Here is a 21,158-nt window from a genome sequence, read left to right as displayed (position 1 = left end):
TTAACACAACAGATGCTCTTGCTGATTCAAATCTATGTGACAATAAATTCAGGAAAATTAAACAACTTTCATATTAAATATGAAACACTTCAAAAAAGCTCGTAAGGCCAAAATCCTGCAAAGTGATACATTGTATTGGCCATGATGACCTGGAGACCCCATATTAACTGAGCTCAGTCTGGAGATCTGCTCAATTAACACTCTTGGTATAAAGTTGGCATTTATTCAATTGATGAGATTGTTATGGACAAATGCATCTATTGAAAGGATGAGAGTCACAGCTGTATCTGCAACCTACTTTTCATTAAAATTCCAGGGTCTCAATAGCAAGAGTCAACACAGATAAACATCTCCTCATCTTCAAACTAGTGGAAACACACATTTTACCCATCAGCTTTATTTTAACAAAGAAATAAATGGCAAATTAGTGGGTTTGCATTTTTTAGGTTCTAAGGCACGTATATTCTGAGACATTTGAGCACTCTCCTGCTAATCATCTCTCCATTTCTCAGTCCACCATTCTCGCATTCCCAGCGTAGCCCAGCACTGCCCTCACAATTTCACTGCTGTGCTGTCTAATGACAGTTTTAAGAGCTCCTTCTTTCAAAGGCTGACATAGCAGAGCAGGCAGAATATACTCAACATTTTACACCACCAGTGTAATGTCAAAGTTTAAGCTTAACACTAAAATCCTGAGGCTTGCACTGAACGAGTCCAAGAGCAGACGCCAAATCCTTTCCCTGGCCAAGTACCCTCGACTGCAGCTCCAGCGAAGGCCCAGAGACCACGGCAGGGAGGAGGACGATAAGATTTATCTGAGCTGTTCGTCACCACCATACATCACTGAAGTTGAGTTCAGCATGTGCTGAAGTGATACAATTACACATGGCAAGGAAGAGGAGGTCTGGATCAGTTTTACACAGCCTACAGTCACCTATCCGCTCCAGTTTTAGAACACATTAAGTGTTCAGTTAACTCTTGCCAGCGCACCTCTGAATAATGTGTATTAAATACTATAGGAAACAACTCAGTTAATACTGTACATAGAACTTATATGCAAAAGCATAAATACACAAATGTATTTGAGAACCATCAAGCTCTCCTTACATGTAGTTGTCAACTAGGAACTATTCGGTAGGAATGTATTTATAGAAGGGTCTCTTATAGATCACTCAAGGTCAAATACCACTAAGCACTATCATCCATGTGTACGTGAAGTACACATAAAAATGTCACTTCATTAAATTAGTGGATGACACAACTGGCAGAAAAGCAAATTTTAAGAATGTGGTAGCTTTACAAAGTGATCTGCACAATCTAAATGTCACACACAAAACAGGTTTTCATAACCACCAATGCAATGCTACATGACCAAAAAGAGTAAGAGACCCTATCACAGAAAGCTGTGACAATAAAAAAGTTATTTATCTTAGCAGAGACAACCTAGCAACAGGCTTTAAATATGATTACAATGAGAAAAGGAGCATTCAGTCCACATCTAAATGAGGTTGCAATAACCACTTCCCTTTGCAGATGTCTCTGCTGAAACCTATCACTGAAGAGTTCTAACACTCCAAATTTCATCTCTTTATCAGACCAAAACCAGAAGAACTCCACCAACTGCAGGCTGCACATCTGACCTATGCTAATGAATACAAAGTCCTTTGTGATTGTTTTTTTAGCAGAAAAGGAGTGGTGACAAACATGCTTTTTATTTCTCCTCCATAACTAACTATGAGGATAAACTAAATGGTGGGTTCTCCATCTCTTTACGCCTCTGAACTGAGCATACATCTTTTTCAAAGACATGCTTTAATCAAATACAAACGGTTATGCTCAACACAGGCATAAACAACAAGTGTTGATGCATATAATATAGCAAAAATTACATTAGAAAATCTAATGGTCTCTTGAGCCCCAAAGAGGGGGTGGAAGGAACATAATTAATCAATGTATTTGGCTTTATAGATCCTCCCGCTGAAGAAACAGATGGATGTGGTCAGGCATCCTGTGGTCAGGGACCTACACAAAGAAAGTCTCTTTAGAGCCACTGAATAAAACATCTCTTGATAGGCAGTGGAACTGGTATCTAGAGAAAGACAGTTTATTACCTCAGCTTCTCACATCTTTCAAATTTACACCATGTGTTGTAGATTAACAGTTACTTTTTCACTTTTTATGGCTTCCCAAAAATAAAGCATGCACACAAAATGCAGAATAGCAGCTGTTTATGACTTTTTACACTGTAAGGAAATGAATTCCATTTTGAATTCCATTCCACATTTTTAGTTTTGGTTATGTTATTTTTGGAGGATGAAATAGTGGCATTCCAGCTAGTCTTTTTAAGATGTTTTCCCTGACTCTTAGTTTCAGTTGCTGCATTTCTACTTCAAACTGAAAATACATTTCCACTTATGATAATTTACACTGAAAGTAAGCTGTTTAGTAAACAGGTATATTTTTCAGTATAAATATAATATTTTCATATTCAGACTTCTAGCAGTATGCAAAATTAATGTCAAATAGCATAAAGCAACATTACTAAAGCCCAAAAGAAAAAGCTTTTACGGGAAATTATTTGCAAATTTCCTAAATAAGAATAATAACTAGTTAATTATTTCATGCACAGACATTTAGAATGCACAAGCTAGGAAACTTGATTGATTAGCATTAAATTTTTTACTTGCTGCTAATTTTTTAACCAATACTTACAGAGTGCAGAGAGCAAAGTGATGATCTTTACCATTAAAAAATGCATTTACAATCCAACTAACACTCTCCCACGGTTTGCCAATTTGCCCAATGTACTACATGAAGTGGTCTACATTGTAAGCATACAAAAGAAAAGGGGAAAAAATGAAGTTCTAAGCAGCCCAGCCTCAATTTCACAGTTAGAATTTCTCTTTAAGCATATTTTAGTGTATTTAATCCATGTCCAAGGCATGGGAGGCAAGAAAATACAAGAATCACACTGTTGAGTATAAAAGCAAAGAGTGTGAAAAAGTCTACTGGGGTTAAGTATTAACCTGATGCATTTTTCAGAACGACTGTACTATTTTTAACTGCTCTTTTTTGGCCACAGGTCAAAGTTTTCCTAGCAAAATACCAAAGTGAAAATGCTGGGAGCGAAGCCCAAAGGCAGTTCTCTTTGCTTTGGCCTAGGCAAAAACTTATCTGAACCCAGCCAGACATTTAGCACTGTTTCCCACTCCCCTCCATTGACTGTGGCTGTCATTGTGCCTCTCAACATCTATGAGAGGAGTAACACAGCACTACAGCCTCAGGAAGAACATTTTTCAGATGTTATAGGAAATTCCTATATTCTCCACACAGCACAGGCATACATACTGTTCAGTCAGTTCCTGTATTTTTGGCCAAACAGAACCCAGTTATTTAAAAGCAGGAGGGAAAAAAAGGCACAGTGTAAGTGCCTTGAGCAACTCTTGGAAGGACTGGGATTTATTCCCCCCTTTTCTGCTCCTCATAACTGGGACACACTGGCAATACAAGAGTTGAAGACCTTAAAGTTCAGTCAAAATAATAGCGACAGCAATAATAATTATAATAACTATGATAATAACAATGAAAATAATAACGGCAACCAAAAAATAATCTGCCTTTCCAGAGTTTGAATGTTTTAAATGGGGAAATCCAACTCCCTTCCCACTTCTTCCCGAGGGCATGAATTTCTTGCTAAACTAAATTATCTTTCATACACTCACACAGAAAAATGCTATTTTAAACAGGAGACAGACGAATCCATTTGCCCCAATGGAAAATAAACGTGACCCCACAGGCTCCCCCAGTTACATTTCTCCCTTAGGCGTGTCCTTTTCCTGCATTATTTCCCCACCGCATCCCCGGGCTCCCCGCGGCCGTGCGGGGCGCGATGGGTGCGGGCCGCGCACACAAAGGCGGTACCTGGGGACGGGCACGCCGCGGGTTACGAGGCGCCAAAGCGAGCGGGGTGAACGATGCTGGGAGAGAAAACAACGCGCTTTCCTCCCACGGTCACATCTTGCCCAGGGACGTTTCTCACTTGCTCCCAAGTAAGATGTACCTAACCGGGAGCGCTCGCTCCCCTCTCACGCCCCCGGGGGGCGAGGGCCGACCCCGCCACCTCCCCGCCGCCGGCAGCCCGGCCAGGGCCGTGGAGAGGATCTGTCGTCCTCTCCCAGAAAGCTCCTTCAGGACGCAGGAGCCTTTTCCTTCCTTCCCGTTCCCTCCCGCCCGACCCAGGCGAGGGCAGCGCTCCCTTTGTTCCCCCGCCGAGCGCTGCCCCGGGCGCGGCCGCCCCTCACCAGCAGACTCTCCACGTTGACCGGGGAGCGCGGGTCGCGGATCATGGACTCCAGCTTCCTCTGGCGGCCCTCGAGCATCCCCGCCGCCGGCTCCGGCGCCTCGGCCGCCAGGGGAGCCGCCGACATCTTCCCCGCCGGCTGCTGGTTCATGCTCCGGCCCGCCTAGAGCCGGGCCCGCGGAGGGCACAGCGCGGGGCCGCCGGGCGGGCCTAGCGCGGCGGCGAGCCGGGGAAGGGCGGGGGCGGCGCGGCGGGAGCGGAGGGCAGCGCCGCCGGTGGCCGCCGCCCGGGCATGAAGGGCGCGGGGAATCGTCCGCTGCTCCGCCCGGGCGCGGGGAGAGGGAGGGGAGCGCTGGGAGGGAGGGAGAGACGGAGGGAGGGACGCAGCGCTTCCCGCCGTGCCCCCGCCTCTCCCCGCTCGGGGCGTCCCTCGGCGGCCGCGGCTCACTGCCCGCTCCGCCGGGACATCGCTCCGGCCGCAGGGAGGCGGACAGGGCAGCGAGGGGGAGCGGCTGCCGCGGGGTCGGGCTCAGAGCGCGGCTCCCTCTGCAGCGCTGCGGCAAGAGCCGCGACCCCCGCCAGCCTCGCCGCTGCGGATGTTGCTCCTGCTCCTGCTCCGGGTCCGGATCTGTCCCGCCCCCAGCGCTCACCCCGCGGGCCGCCCGGCCCCGCCCGGCTCGGCCCGGCCCGGCCCGGCCTCGCGTCCGGCCCCGCACAGGCCTCCCCTACCCACAAGGCCCCGCTCGGCACGGCCGGGGCTCGGCGGGCACGGCCCGGCCCGGGCGGGGCGGCCGAGGGGAAGGGATGTGCGCGATGTGGCGCGGGAGACCTCACCCTGCCCGCGGAGCGCAAATGCATAGGAAACAAATAAGAACAAAACAGAAAAACCCCTCCCAACATTAGAGAAGGTAGGCGAGCAGCGTTTCAGGTGCAGCAGCAGTACTCAGGGCGTGAATCGTTAAATCGTAGGATACTTTGAGTTGGAAGGGATATTAAAGATCACCTGGTTCCAACTCCCCTGACATGAACATAGACAACTTCGCTAGACCAGGTTGCACTGAGCCCATCCAACCTGACCTTGTACACCTCTAGGGATGGGGCGTCCACAACTTCTCTGGGCAACCTGTGCCAATGCTTCACTACCCTCACAGTAAAGATTTTTTCCCTAATGTCTAATGTAAACATATTCTCTTTCAAATTGAAGCCGTTCCCCCTTGTCCTGTCACTACGTGCTCTTGTAAATAGCCTTGCCACATCTTTCCTGTAAGTTCCTTTCAGGTACTGGAAGGCCACAATTAGGTCACCCCGAAGTCTTCTCTTTTCTAGGCTGAACAATCTGAATTTGCTCTGCCTTTCCTCATAGGAGAGGTGCTCCAGGCCTCTTCTATGTGTACATCCTATGTGTATGAGAGGCAGGATGGAGAGCTATATGGTGAGGAGCTGTGCTGGGGAAGGTGCAGAGCTCCCTTGTGCACCCTGAGGAAGATGAACCTCCACACTGTGCTGGAGGAGGGTACAGCCACCTCACTACGCTTGGTGGGCACTTCAAAGGGGCAGGATGCTGTTTACCAGACCCAGGCAAGAGGGGCTGGAGCAGGGAGGGTGTCACTGGTACCTGAGTTGTGGCTGCAGGGGTGGAGGTGGTGAGTAGGATGGCAGACATGCTCCAGAGATGTGGCTGCTGGGCAGATGTTACAGGGCAGAATGACAGAGACCATGGAAGTGTCATTTGCTGAAGTGGAAGGACCTCAGGGAGGAAAGGTTATCATTTGACTGTGTTGACTTTCAGCTGATAGCTGGATGTCAGTGAGCTGATGTCAGAAAAATGGCCCAATGTTTTAACTTGAAAGGAAGAGGAGAGGGAGTCAGAGAGAAGTACATATGTGAGTCACTCAAGTGGCTATGAGCAAGATCACTCTGTGATATTCTGAGTCAGGGCCCTGGTGCTGAACAACCCCCAACTCAAGGGAAGGTCTGTTCTGAATGTCAATCCAAACCCTATAACTGGATTCTGTTTTTACAGTCCACTGAATCAAAATCTTCAAACCTGACAGAAACATGCACACCCATGAAAAGTCAAATTGGGCACTGTGACTCACACTTCTTTCAGTGAACCACGTTGAGTTTGTGATTTTTTCTGAAGGCATTGGTGAAAATCTGTTTGGGAGAGGCACTGGTTATTTATATCTTAGGACTGCTTCATCTCCAAAACAGATTAGGATCTGCTTAAACTGCAACACTACAAAAAAATCACATAGTTTCCTTGAGCAGTTTCCTTTGCTATGAGATAAAAGAACTAGGTGCAACAACAAGTTGGGTTGCTACTGGCGTTAGGAGGTGGGTACTAGTAGGATCGTTGTAAGTTATACAGCTTAGCACATCAACTGTTAAAAGCTCTAAATTACCCATTTTTTTTAAAGAAGGAATTTAAAATAGGTTTGGACAACAGACCAAAGATGGGGGGAATGCTTCCAGTGATCGATAAGGAGCCTGTGCTAGGGTTTGCTAATGTCAACAGCAATTCTGGGGGTGCTTTCAATGAGATTGCAGTTGAGTGCAGGGTGAGGTGAAGATCTAAGCTCTCTTCTCAGTTTCCCCTTGGCTTGTAGGCTAGGTGCTTGCCTTTTCCTCATTTTTGCTTATCTATAAAATAAGCTTTGTAAAAACTAGTCTTTATCTACCTTTTGTAATTTAGTGACATTGTTCAGGGTGCTATCTAAGTGAAGGTAACAAAAAATTCTTAAATAAACATAACAGTCCTTTTTACATACAAAAAAAGAGTATGATTGTGACTTCAAAAGCAAGTGTGTAGAAACAGTACCTTCTTGAAATTCTTGCCCAACAGATCTGTTCCTCCAGCCTTCAGGACATATCTGTTTACTGACTAAACAGCTGTTACAGGGACAAATTGACAATGGTAGTCTGCTGAATTCCTTTGTACAACACAAACCCTTAACAAAATCATCAGCAGAAGCTTTACTGCTTTATACTGATTATAAGTGACAAAAAGAGTACCCAGAAAGTCAGATCCCTCTCTCAGTATTTGAAAAAAACACTGTTTTAGCATGCCCTAAAGGGAAAATAACATCACCTTCTGTGGTCTTTTTACAGTTCTACCTGTTCTGCCTTCAGTGGTGTGTATCTCTCAGGGTATCACCTATCCCTGACAATGACCATCTAAGGAAGAACTGTTTCTACTCGATCTGCGTATGAGGGTTTTGAAGTCCGATGCAGTGAATTGTCAAAGTCTATTTACTGTGTCTTTTAGGGAAAAGTCCAAGCCTTCCAGCACGCGTGCTGCAGCTTTAAGCCTGTGAGTCCACAGCTGGATCCTTCACCTCTCCTTCTGCTCCCTAAAATGCCATTTAGCACTTTAGGTGTCCACAGGCCAAATATGTTTTGAGTGTCCTGATGCAGTAGGGAATTTGCTGTTGGCCATTTTCAGAACTGGCTCCAATTTTAGGAACAGATTTGTAAGAAGCTGGTAAACTAGGCTTATTGGTCTTTCCTTCGGGGTATTCCATAGGGATCAAGCCTTTTCAGAAAGAAGAGGGATTTGGCTCTGGACCTCAGGCATTTCACTACTAGCTGTTGCAAATGAGAAAGGAGACAAACAAACCATGTGTGCATCTGTTTTAGGAGAAGGGGCTGCTGTACTTTTAGCACTTGCTGCTGGCTAGGTAAGGCTTTTGCAAATCCTCTTCTTAGGCTCTCATTCTCAGCAGATATTGGGAGGAGAACATAAGGACAGTACTGACAGGTGGGTTGATTCTACTGATTGGTGGGGTCTCTGAAATTTAGGTTTAGCATCTCATGTGAATGTAAATCCATTTTTGTGTTTTCTATACGGGAAAACAGATGTATAGAAGAGGAGTTGCCAGTGATATCATGGACTATCTCTGTCTAGCAACATGGATCAACTCTCATCCCAAATGAGAACCAAATTGTGACAACAGAGTAAGAAGGACAAAAAACGCCCCCAAGAGTCCAAGTAAATACAGTCTTTGAAAGCTGCCAAAATTAAGCCATGTCAAACTGCTACAGGCAAAGCTGCGTAACTATCGTCACTGGCAAAGATGCTCCACTGACATACGTGATTGTTGTTGTCGTGATGGAAATAGGACAGGAAGTGATTTTTTAGAAAATGAGGTCTCAGAACTTTGGAGGGTGTAGCTAAAAATAATTCTACCTCAAGAAAATAATATAGGTTTATTTCATTGGCATAAGGATTTCTTTACTTTTCGATTCATAAATACAGAAATATGGGTGAAAAGGAATATAAGTTTTATTGGGGGAGGGTTGAGGTATTTTTGGTAATTTAATTTTCCTTTCTCACATGCTAGTGTTCAATCAGCCTAAGGGCTTATTTAAAAATAAGCCTAATTTTCTTCATTTGACATTAATGAAAACAGATAGAAAGGAAGGCATATGACTTGTGTATGTAGTATAGTATAGTATGGCTAGGCTTTGTGAACAAAGATTTTGGGAAGGGCTCTACCCACGAAGGGTGTGCCCTTCGAGCCTGTGCAGTGGATGTTTTAGGTGAGGCACAGCATGTGCAGAACTGGCCCCACCCTTTAACTCCTGAGGTTCATCTGCCACAGCCAAGTGAGCATGGACAGTGACAGTGAAGTCCTCAGGACTAGAACCTACAGCCCCCGGTATTGCCAGGAGGTCTCCCATCCAAGTAGTAACTGGGCCTGACCCTGCTCAGCTTCTGAGATCTGACAGGATTGGTCATCAGGGTGGCATTTAACTGCCCACTTGTGTATGTAGGAGATATAACAGCACATGTTTTTGAACGACCCACAGTCAGCCACAATCTGCATTGCTGAATTACTGATTCCAGTGTTGTCTTGGGGCAAATACTATAGTTATGTAAAGTCCACAAACCCCCCCATTATTTATCATTCTTTCATTTAATTCATAGCACAACATCTGTTGCATCACAACTAGTGGCTTTAAATGCAAGCAGCTTTTCAAAACCTATGCATTTCCAAACCAGCCCTCAGTAAGAATGACACTACCACAGCAATTACTAGCACAGGCCAGCTATAAAATTACAAAACCACTCAGCCATCTGTATAATTAAATGCAAACCAAAGTAATCAAGCAAATGTTAAAGAAAATGTCTTCGTATGGTAAACTTGATAGGTAAAGGCCTACATCAACTGTTCTACTTGGGAAGGAATATACCTTTATCTCTCACAGGTATGCCAGGTATCTGCTTCCCACTCTTCCAAACAGTATTTCTAGCTGAAAAATACAGAACTATTAGCTGTTACTGTCTGATGCTGTGTTGAATTCACTATCTTAGACACAAATACCAGAGGATCAAGAAAAAGAGGTGTGAAACAAAAGTGGCTGCATAATGCCTGGGTGTGTCCTGATAATGCAGGACTTGGTCTCTGCCTGGCTCTTAATTGCTTACATAATTCTCCCCAGCTAACTAGCATTGCTTTTGTTAATAATGCAGTTTCAGTAGTTTCTTGGGTGCATGGTGAAGGCAGAAGCGAAGCTGTGAATCTGGGTTAATTGAAATGCTTTCGTGGTGGTGATGTGCCAGATTCTCTGCTCTAAGTCTCAGGAGCAAACCTGCAGTAAGTGTAGCTTGGAGAGAGTAAGGACAAAGTGACCTTGACTTTTCCATTGCTGCTTTCTGTGTTAGGTGAAGTTTCGGGCTCTGTGGCCCATGGGTGTAAGTCATCAGTTTGAGTGGCTGCTGTGATTTATGAAATCCCCCCTGTTGTACTGTCAAGAGGCTGTTTATGCCTCAGAGTACCTTGGAGTAGAGAAGAGTTTCTGCCACTCTTCTTTCTGCTGTGAGCATTATCTCCAGCACGTCCTTTATATGACACATTGCAAAGGTTGCAAAATTGGAAACATGCAGGAGCACAAAGCTGATGGTCCCTTGGAAGTGCTGGCCAGAGCTTCTCAAAGCTTCTTCTGCCTGCTTTTAATTCTAACAAGGGGACTAAAGATTGATTCCAACCTTGTAGGCCTGTGATATTTATTTCTTCCAGTGAACACATACCTGTATGAACACAAGCATTTCTGATAGTTTATTCTGGATTTAAGATCAAACATTTAAATACTAGCTTCCTAAAATGGAACCCATAGTCCAGAACTGGGTAAATAGCCTTCAATAACCTTCTTATAGAAAACCCAAGGAGAATGAGATCTATTAGAAAGGCAGTTCAGCTATGTAATGAACAGGACTTATGTGCCCAAAGCCCCATGTTTTCCCAGATGAGATGTAATCCGAACCAGCATCTCCATCCTGATCCAATTCAGAATTCTTTAGCAGCGTGACAAGCCATGTGTTCTCTTTTCTCCATCCTGTGGCAGTTTGTGTTGCATAGTCTACCTCTGACTAAAGTTCCTAGCCATTCTCTTGCAGGCTGGTGTGTGGTTTTGCCTCTTTAAGGATGTGTCCTGCTGAAGAAGTCTTTATGCAGAAAAGTGCATTAATAAGAAGACAGGGGTGCCAGGAAGAAAAGGCTCTCTAGCCTATCAAAGAGACTGCTCAGTAGGATGGAGGCAGAGATGTTAGATAGCAAACTCAGTGACCTTCACAGTTAAACAGCTATTGAGAACAGTATTTTTGGATTGTGATCCTGGATTTTGGTGTAAGAATACAATAAATCCTTCTTTTGATCTGTCCTTTTGTCATAAGTATGCAGGAACTGGCTTGGAAAGTGACAGTAAAATCCTGGGCAATGAATGGTCTCTGCAGTTAGGGGGAAATGCCAGTAGAACATGCCTTGGATAGAACAGGCTAAGAAAAGACTATTAGTGCAGTGATTCTGTGTGCATCTCTGAATACCCACATTATGTGTCTCTGTATTAGCACTGTCATTCCTATGATCTGCTTTTCATCAAGACTTAGCTACTGTTAATTGTGGGGAAACCGAGCCAGTCTAGCTGATACTGGGGTGTAAACAACTACAACTGCTGTGCCTGATCTCAGGGAATTTGCAGGAGCTGTAAAATAGGAATAAGAACAGTTGTGAGCACATTAGTGAAGATGTAGCTTTGCATGTAAGGGTTTACAGTCTTGGAGAAATTACATAATTTTGTGTATAAACAACATCAGAGTCAAGCAGCAAAGTAATCACTCAGCACAGAGGAGAGGGAGGAAAAAGAAAGGGAAAGGGAAAAAGAAAGGGAAAGGGAAAGGGAAAGGGAAAGGGAAAGGGAAAGGGAAAGGGAAAGGGAAAGCGAGGAAAAAGTATTTTCTTCCTGTTTGGGAAAAATAGGACTTTTCCGTTTCTCCTTTTGTCCAAGAAGGACAGTCTTGTTGAACTACTGTTATTACTAGTCTTGACTCTGAAATAGTAAATGGGATGACCATGTGAAGAGGCTTTGGTAGGAGATGATCTCAGTTTTGCCCCAATCCAAATGAAAACTTCATCTAGGTTTTGGTTATGGGTTATGATGTTAAAATGAAACATCTGTGGAGAAGCAGAATTAAGGTATTAGAAGTGGTAATTGCAACAGAATTCAAAGAAAACTTGGAACATTTTAATAAATTTGGTATCAGATAAGCATCATAGTTCTGAAATTACTAAACCTTCATCTTAATTTCATATTAAGTGATTTTCAAATTAATTACTATTGCCAGGATAACACCATATGATTGAAAATAGTAAGATAGATCTGTATCTTAAAAGGAGACTAATATGATAGTTCATAGTCTTGTCATCAATAAATAATTTGATATGATAAAGCTGGAGTTAGTGTGAATTATTAAGTGAACTTTTCATATACATTCTTGGTAGAAGATCCAGCTATAAAAACATTCTGAAGGGTAAGATGCTATTCCTAAACTCCAAAGAACTGACTGCATGTAGGACAGCAATGCCTTGTGGGGTGAAATAGGGAGGTAGGTATTAGTTGAATCCTTGAATATTTTGATTGGGAGGAATTAAACGGACTAGTCCTAGTCTGTCTTGCTTAACTTTTCAAATAGTAATCTTTTTATTTACCAGCATGAAATCCAGGCATGTGCTGCTTATGCTGGCTGTTTGCAGAGAGTCACAAGACAACATCAGTAGAGTTAAGGGTGGGGATGTCACTTGAAGGATCTGGATCATCTCAATGATGGGAATGATAGAAATAGGATATAATCAAATGGTACAGTCTATGAAGGGATGTATCCTTGGGGAGTAGTAAGAAATTCTGATGTAACGTGGGAACTTACTATTTGGAAATAGCTGAGGAGAAGTGCTTCAGGTTTCTGTTAGCTGATGAAAATGCAGAATTAAACATGATAAATCGTATTGTAAAATTTAACAAAGTTACTCAAGTAAGACAGGGCAGGGCAAGATGAAGTGAAAACACTGCTAGAACAGAAATAGTTCCATTAATCTGTACTGAAGGAGAGGAACTGAAAATGAGAATTTGGCAGAGTTAAAGGAACAAAGCAGCCTGTTTTATGTGAGGTGGCTTGAATAACTCAGTTTTCTAGATCAGGAGGAGGGATGACTGAGAATATGGTGCTGTCTGTAGATACACTGAAGGTGGCTACATCACAGATTCTAAGAGCTCTGTACATTACAGAAGAATGCTGGCAGAAGAGCATATGCAAGTAAACTGTCCAGGAATAATCTTAGATGAGAAATGTTTCTAGCTGTTCACAGTGGGGTTTGGTACAACCTTCACCCAAGTGAAGGCAGCAAGGAAATAACTACCTGCAGCATGATCAGTGCATTTTGAATGGGCTGTATGACGTGGAGTCTGGCATTGCAGGGACTGGAGTTGGGGAGCTCTCAATGTCATTTTCAGTTCTTTGTGTGGCTGCACACACAAGGATTTGTACAAAGGGTAGTGCAGCCTGGATGAAGGTGAAACCAAACTGTTTCATGATCAGTTAAAGACTTTGTGGAAGATGCATTTTTATTCAAAACCTACAGTGAACGTAATAAAAATCAGCACAGTTTGGACATAATCAAATTGTCTGTTTTTTCTCACTGAAAGAAAATAACATTAAGGTTATTTTTTTAGTGTGAAACATTAAATGTTCTGTATAATCCAGTAGAATATTTGCTATGGATGGCTGAAAGAATGTTGTAGCATGGATAAACTTAAGATAAGGAAATCCTATTTTGTCCAAGGAAATCTGAAGCAGAATGCTACTTCTTAGAAAGCTGTCAAAGGACAAGGTATCCCTGAAGCAGAAGAAAGAGGAAATTCTTCCTCACATTGAAGCTTGTTGACCTGCACAAAGGCACCAAGTTTGTTGGGTCAGCGAGGGAGAGCATGAGAACCAGCTCCCTTGGGAGGTGTGTCCCCATCCCTCACCGTCTGGACAAAATCAAAGTGGCAACAGGAAGGACTGAGCACAGCCTGCCTTGACACAGCCTCTGCTTAAGGGGTCTCTGCTACCTAAGTACAGGCTCTGATCATTGAGCTGTTGGGTAATTGGGGACTTTTCTCCAACACAGTTTATCCCCTCCTTTGTCTTTTTTCCTGCCAAAACTATTCAGCAAATTTGAGACAAATAGTTTAGACATGACTGAATCCACATTTTGTGGAGAATTAACTGCTTAAATAAATACATAAATAAATAATCTAACTATTACCACGTCTAAGATCTATGTTGCTTCTTTCCCACTTACATTAAAACACATTTTTATTTTTAAATATAATAGTTTGACCCATCTACCCAGCTAGGGTAGTAAATTAGGGCTCGTTAATTATGCTGTTCTGGGGTGCACAAGGTCTATTATAGCACTTGAAACTAAGGCTTATTTCTTCAGCTTACCAGTCTTTTCCTGTATTTGCAGCCCATTTCACCACATCAGTTCCAACAGCTGGTCCCTGTAGGAGAGGAAACTCTTCACTATTACATTTTTAGCCTTTCCCAATTTAAAACTAATAAAAAATAAAGTACTTTTTTTCACTAAGCCAACTGCTAAATCATTGATAGTTTAAATATATTATGCCAGGCCACCAGATACAAGCTAAACAACTGAAAACTAACAAAAAGAAGGATATCTCTAGCTGTAGTTGAGAATGGTGTATGAAATGTTATAGTAAAACAGAATTCCATCTCTGAACCAAGTGCTGTAGGTGATGTTGCCTGCAGAGTGGCAGCGTGAAGAGAAATTTCACTACTAAAAGAACAAAATTTTGGGGTTTTTTTAGAATCTTCCAAGCAGTTGTGCAAGACTCCTCCATGAACAGTGTCACAGTCAGGTGTGTAGCCCACAGCGTCAGTCGGGTGGTACCACCACAGCCCAAGCCCTCTGATCTTCCAAGACCTGGAAGCCCTGACCTTGAGTTGTCAAAAAGACTTGAGTAGATCGTGTCAGATATGCTGGAAGGAAAGCAGCATCTAGGGAGTTGGGGACAAGCTGTTTGCTTTCCACCAAATTGGAATTTGATGGTAGAAAACTCATCAACCAGAACAAGGTGGGTTGGAACTAGATTATTGTTATTATTGTCATTCTGTGTATCCATGACTCTGTGATTTTGGATCAGCTCACTTGGACCTTATGGCACTCCAGCATTGCATCTCATCTTTCCAACTGGTATTTTCCAAATGCTCTCCCTAGGCCATGGCGAGCAGCTTTGTTACAGCATTTTCAATTACTGTTTGATTCCGTGATTTGCAGCTGGCCAGAAATGTGAAGTGGTGGTTTGGCATTCGGAAGCCGGTGCAAGGATGGTTGTAGACATCCCCCTAGTGGCCCTCGCAGCCTCCGGGAAGCCGGAGCAGCTGTGGCGTCCCCGGCTCAGCATGGATGGGGATGCGGTGAAAGGATGTGCCCCTCTGTGCAGGGCTGGGAACTGCAATGGCAGATATTATCTCCCTTTTCCCTTTCACCAAAGTTGTCCTTGAAACTCCGCTCCAGTTCAGGCTGTTTAGAGTGTTTATTTCATGCAAGCCACAATACTAGAAGGACGTACCCAATTCACTGGCCGCTGTAAAAAACAGATGTACTGGGAGATGATATGAGGAAAGGGTTAATCCTGTCTCTAAGCTTTTTAAAATGTCAGTTCATTTAACCCGGAGAGAGAACAATTTGTCATCACTGAAAAAAGGCAAGTTGTACAGGAAGATTTGTCAAATTTTTCAGATTTTCTTTTGTCTAATTACAAGGCTGATAGGATACTAAGGGGAAAAAAAGAAAAATACCAAAGTATATGTAAAATAAACATAAGGAACATTTATTTGTACATCTGTACACTTTGGCTTCTCAACTGAAACTGTCAATAAAATGCTAATTTTGTTTATGTGTTTGGAACATTGAATTTATTTTGCTATTTAATTTGTTAAAGGACATGCAGTAAAAATGAGAGCCCTGGGACAGCTGGTGCTGTTTTCAGGAGGAATGTTGTTCCAGGATACCTGCAAGGTCCTGGTACCCCCTTCATGAAACACAGCAAGAAGTCCAGGGATTGCCCTTGTTGGTGCCGGACAAGGGTCCTGGGGAAGCTGGTACGCTCCTAGGAATCACTGCAGAGCAGAACTAATAGGAGTTTGCAAAGGACATCAAGACAGTCACCTCCCTTCTGCAAACAGGAACAGAAGAGGAATGATTTGTCCAGAGGCAGCAAGCTGCCTGATAGCAGTGTGATGTGGTGTTGAAAAGACATATGTGTTTATATGTAAGTAAAACTGTCCTTAAAAGGACAGTTTTTTAGCTGTCCTTAAAAGCCCACACTAAGATTTTCTCTACATGGAAACAGAAATTACAAAGCTCATCCTTCTGATAATGGTAGCTCCATATCTCAGTAATTCATCTGTACTTCTAGTATTACCACTGTAAGTCCATTATTACTTTTAAAATCTGAATTAGCTATGCAAAATATCAAAGTGTAATAATTCAGCTCCAAGTATAATTTTTTCAGCTTAAGTCATGCCCATTTCAAAGCCATCATTTGCTGTCAATAAAGCAAGTTCAAAGCTAGTTGAACCTTGAATGTGTTAAACTGATGGGACGCAATCAATTGAATGAACAGACAACATCCTGATCAGGTTTTGATTTCAAAGGTGGCAACAAACTTTTTAAGTAGCGGTGAGGCATTTTTTCCCTTCAGAGCTCTATCATTTTCTCTCCAAACCATAAGTGCTCTTTTGCAGACGTCACTCTTTACCCCCTAAAAATAGCTCCCAGGGGTCAATTTAAGCTATGGACCATTGGCATAAAGCCAGTAGAGAGAAGATAAATGCCTGAGAAGTTTTCAGACAACATCTATGTAAACAATTACTGTTGTCTTGTTTTCATTTCCAGGCAACAGATCCTCAGAGACACATACATAGCATACAGACAATATCTGGACAGCCTTCCAACCACTTCTCTCCAAGCAGGCTGTATTTTCTCCATGTATAAAGGAGCAGTATTTTACAGATCAGGAATAAAATATATCTTCATTTGGAAGACAGTAGTTTTAAAGACTCCATGAAGTGATCATTTCATGTCACAGAATTAATTCCTTTTTGTGAGATTCCTGAGCAATCTGCAGTAAAATTTTAATATGGTCTAGAGTCTTTTAGACAGGAACACATAATTAACCAATAAATACACATTAATCTGCATTTGCTTTTTGTGCTGCTCAGTGGCCCAGAGCTGTCAGTGTTTTTGATACTTTCCAAACAAATCTGATCTGTGCATGGAGACTCCCAGTCTATGTGTCAACTTTGGCAATTTGAAAGAGTGATATTTGTATTTATTCCTTTATTCAGTTCTCCAAGATAAACCTGCAATTAAGACTTCTTTGATCTCACAAGAAAGGTAATGCTAATGTTTTCAGAGTATTTTGCTTTTATTTTGCTTTATTTTAACCTCTCATCACAGGAAGAATTTATCCTGCAGTTCTTGAGGCAAAAACCTCTGTTATTTCACTCATGAATATTCTCCCAGGTCAGGTTAATTTTGATAATTTCAACTGTATTTGTTTTCTCTTCAGCAGAATAAGGACAGATATCGTCACCCCTGACGCCTTCTCGCCAGCCTGAGGGCCTCATACACATTGCTGGCCAGTTAAGTTTGAACCTGTCTCCAACACCCGAGGGATTTTTTTTTTGTGAGAAATTGTTTCTTACACAAAACTAAAGTTATACTGGCATTAATGGTGAGAACATTGTAAAAAGGTTCTTTGCCAATTTGTGGGGAGCAGCATTATTGAGTTAATCGCAGTTCTCTGTTCCTGACTATGAATTCTGTGCAACCTGCTTTAGTGTATGGGATGGAGGCAGTGTGTGGATCTTGTTTTTGTAGGTGTTTTAGGGATCATGAATTGATCACAACTCACTTCTGGGAAGCTTGGTTTGATCAGAGTGTCTGCTGTCAGTCAGAGCACTTTCATAGCTGCAGTATGGTCAGGAAAAAATGGTCTGAAAGTTCACGATTCCTGCCACAGGAAAATGGAAGTGAGTTCATTCACTTGTTGGTTCATTCATTTATTCTACATTCTAGTTATTTTCTGGACAGTCTGGAACAAGAGCAGAGGCAGAGTACAGCCTTGCAGATAAGAACATCAGAAGACAGTTCCATCACAGTTTGCAAAGATAGATCTTACCAATAATAGCATGAGAGACACCAACCATGTGTCTTTTTGGTGGCATTAATGCCTTCCCTCAATCCAAATGCCACACTAAAATTTTTCTTGATGCAATATTTAGTAGAATCACCTTTAAAACTTTATTATCTAAATAAAATTCTGAAATGTTTTTACTGGACTTTGAACTTTTCTTCTCATTTTTAACGTTGAGGTCAGAGTTTATGCATACAAATGTTATGCCATGTTTAGGAGCCAGCAAGCTTCTTAAGAATGTGTGTGTCATGTAATTATAAAACATATAGAGAGAAAGCCTTTCCCTTTTTGACCTTGCTGAAACTTTATATCTGAGCCTAATTTGCAAGGATTTTATCAATTCTTTATTTTTCATGACGTGCTTAGGCTGCATGTTAGAGAAGCAACAACTACAGCTGTAACCTGCTTGTGACATTTTATGATTATAAATAAAGTAAAAGAAAAAGAAAAAAATAGTTCCTTAGAAAATGACACTGCAATGCCAAAATTGCTTGTCTATCTGAAGAACAACATTGCATTCCCTAAAAGCAGTTCTGCGCAAGATTTGTATTAGGATCCACGAAAGATTGAAGGCAAAACTGTTTCAGAAACTTGAATAGTTCCTTCCAGATATTTATATTCATCGAGTCTTCACTTGAGTGCCAAGTTTTCCTTTTGAAGGATGCTATGAAATATTAGAGACTCACAAATAAGTGTTTTAAGGTTTTTCAAGGAATCACCTGAAAGGTATTGGCAAAGCCAGGTGTAATATAAAAGCGACAGCATGCTAACATTTGTTGTTTACTACTTACTAGACAGTTTTAAAACCCATCGAGAAAAAGCAAATGAAAATCCAAAATCAATCAATCCAGACTGAAATAAGCCCAAGCATGTCTCTGTGGAGGCTGGGGGGAGAGGGGAAGGAAGAGAAAAGCATAGGAAAGGGTAAGGATAAAAAGGAACATGGAAGACCCTCTTGCTGAGTCACAAGGTTCACAGTAGACTCCCATGCTAAACTGAGCCTGGACCTGCCCAACAGTTTATGCCTAAAGGCCCAACCAACATCACTTAAACTTTACAAAACAGCACTTAACAGTATTTAACTTACAAGTACTTAATTAATAAATGAAACTAAACAATTTAGCAAAAGGTTCATATAGAATTTACCATATCACAACAGTAACTCACTTACAGGCCTGACTACAAATTTAAAGTATTTAAGAATCTGGGAAAACATTCCTGGTACATTCACTATAGCATATTCACACTTCCATGCAGGAGTCTGTACAAGGTACACGTATGTGAAAAATTCCCCTTGAATTCAGTGAAAATACTCACTCCGGATCCCTTTGCATCTTCTCAACCAGCAAAGGGTTGAACCTGAAGGAGTTGTGGCCATCAACCCAGGATCCCTTGCTGTGGTTCACCAGTCTCCAAGTGTAGCAAACTTGAGCATTCACTGGCTCTGAGAGGCCCCACTCAGGGAGATGCTGATCACAGCTCTCTGCAGTCCAGGAGAGATCAAAGGGTCTCACTTTGGACTGCTGTTTATACAGTCACAAGAGAGCTGGCTTCAGTCATAATAATTTTCCATCCTGGTCACAATTCAGGTCAATGTTCTTTCAAAGTTAGATAACAAAAATATGAATCCACTTAGGTTGTTATTCAGGCAAGAGAAATAAGCTTCCATGGCTATTCATTAAAAAGCAGGAGATAGCTGGACAGCACTAGATCCTGGGAACAGGCAGTGTTTCTGATGATCCCAAGAGGACCTGAACACAGGTTTGCCAAAGCCTAGGCCTAAAGGGCACTTCTCAGATCATAGTGCAGCCTGGGCAGGGAGGGAGGATGCACTACCACAGAGGCCTAAAAAAAGTCAGTAAAAGAGCAATGATGTGCTGAGCATGGATCTTCTGAATCTGCTGTTGCAACTTTTAGGATTGTCTCCTATAGCCTCATGCCTTAATCCAGAGGCAATGGCAAACACCTCATTCATAGATGACATGGTGAGAAGCTGCTGTCAGCCCACATTCACATGGTGGGTGTCCAGGGAGCTCCAGACCCTCAGATCACTCACCGTCCATCTGCAGAGGGTGGCAGGGAGGGAAGGAACCACATACACCATACACAGACAGCACCAAGCTTCCCTTCTCCTTCCAAACATGTATCATGGTTTTTATAAACAAGTATCCCAATCCTTCAGTGAACATCTATGTGAGAAGCCTCACGTAGACTTGTATCAACTATGCAACATCTCACAACACTTCTCACAAATTACCACTGGCAGATCAGAAGTGGAACCAAAAATAGCAGATTCTTTTTCCAGACAAACACTTCAGCAGTCACTGAAGTCCCAGAATGGTGCCAGAGCCAGTACCAGGACTGTGGAACATGAGGGTTTAAAGCTTGCAGACAGCCCCAGCATGTTGGGAGCCACTGGGTGAACTCTGACAAGACCTACATAACTTTTGAAGTCAGTGTAATTTAATTATGCTTATAAATGAGGCTCTTCACACACAACAAAAAGATCATTCAAAATAAAGAAATTTGCTGGCTTTTATGACCTTTCCAACAGATACTAATTTGAAGGAATCTTCTCTTCTTTACAAATCACATTATTTAAAACTGCAGTTCATATCTGAAAACTCAGATTTCCCACACCAAGTGAAGGCTGAACTGGCAACTTGCGGCATTTATTAGAGTCAGCAACACCAGGCATTTTATAATCACAGATCTTGGCTATTGCTGATTCCTGCATTTAGATGCTCAGTCATCCTTACTGAAGGGAAGACCAAAACAGTATTAGAGCTTTTTTTATTTCTTACAGAGTCCTCAAATAGCCAAGGGAGCTGGTTACACATACAAATATATTGAAAATGGACAGATACAGACTCAACAAAAATAATCTTAATAACCTCTCAGAAAAAATCAAGTATTACTTTACAAATTCAGAGAAAGGTCATATCACATTCGCAAGTGAGCCTGTAACCTGCATTTAAGTTCAGCATCACTTGGGAATTTTCCTTCTAGTGCAAGTTGAATATTTTCAGTTAGTTAGTGCACTGAACTTGCACAGTACATTGTTTTTCAGTATTGTGAGTGGGTAATATTGTACGTATCCAAGTAGTAACAACAGTGGCTTACTCTTCAAAAGTCCATTCACTTCACCAAAGGTGCATTATTAGACCAATAGATGTATTTAATAATTATAATTGTCACATTACAGCTTCTCCTATTTCACTGTGACAATTGTGGAGTTAAAAAATTAATTTTATAGCTAGAAAATCTGTATAAATGAGGGAGGAAAAACAATCACTAGAGATTTGTTCAAAAT

The 21,158-nt window shown here is 42.3% G+C and overlaps 1 protein-coding gene across 2 annotated transcripts in view; it reads right to left on the bottom strand.

The window, feature by feature from the left end:
* Positions 1-4,937, bottom strand: part of ROCK2 (Rho associated coiled-coil containing protein kinase 2) — a 101,052-nt gene extending 96,115 nt beyond the window's left edge. The window contains exon 1 of one of the 2 annotated variants that reach the window (XM_071548339.1): positions 4,302-4,937. In XM_071548339.1, the coding sequence (XP_071404440.1) occupies positions 4,302-4,451 (150 nt within the window). In that variant the 5' untranslated portion in view covers positions 4,452-4,937. The remainder of the gene's footprint in view (positions 1-4,301) is intronic. The other variant, XM_071548338.1, reaches the window with a different exon arrangement.
* Positions 4,938-21,158: the final 16,221 nt, after the last annotated feature.

The sequence above is a fragment of the Pithys albifrons genome, chromosome 2 (assembly GCF_047495875.1).
Source record: "Pithys albifrons albifrons isolate INPA30051 chromosome 2, PitAlb_v1, whole genome shotgun sequence".
Taxonomy (NCBI): Eukaryota; Metazoa; Chordata; class Aves; order Passeriformes; family Thamnophilidae; genus Pithys; species Pithys albifrons.
The sequence above is the reverse complement of the archived record's forward strand: the minus strand, read 5'-3'. Positions and strand labels throughout refer to the sequence as shown.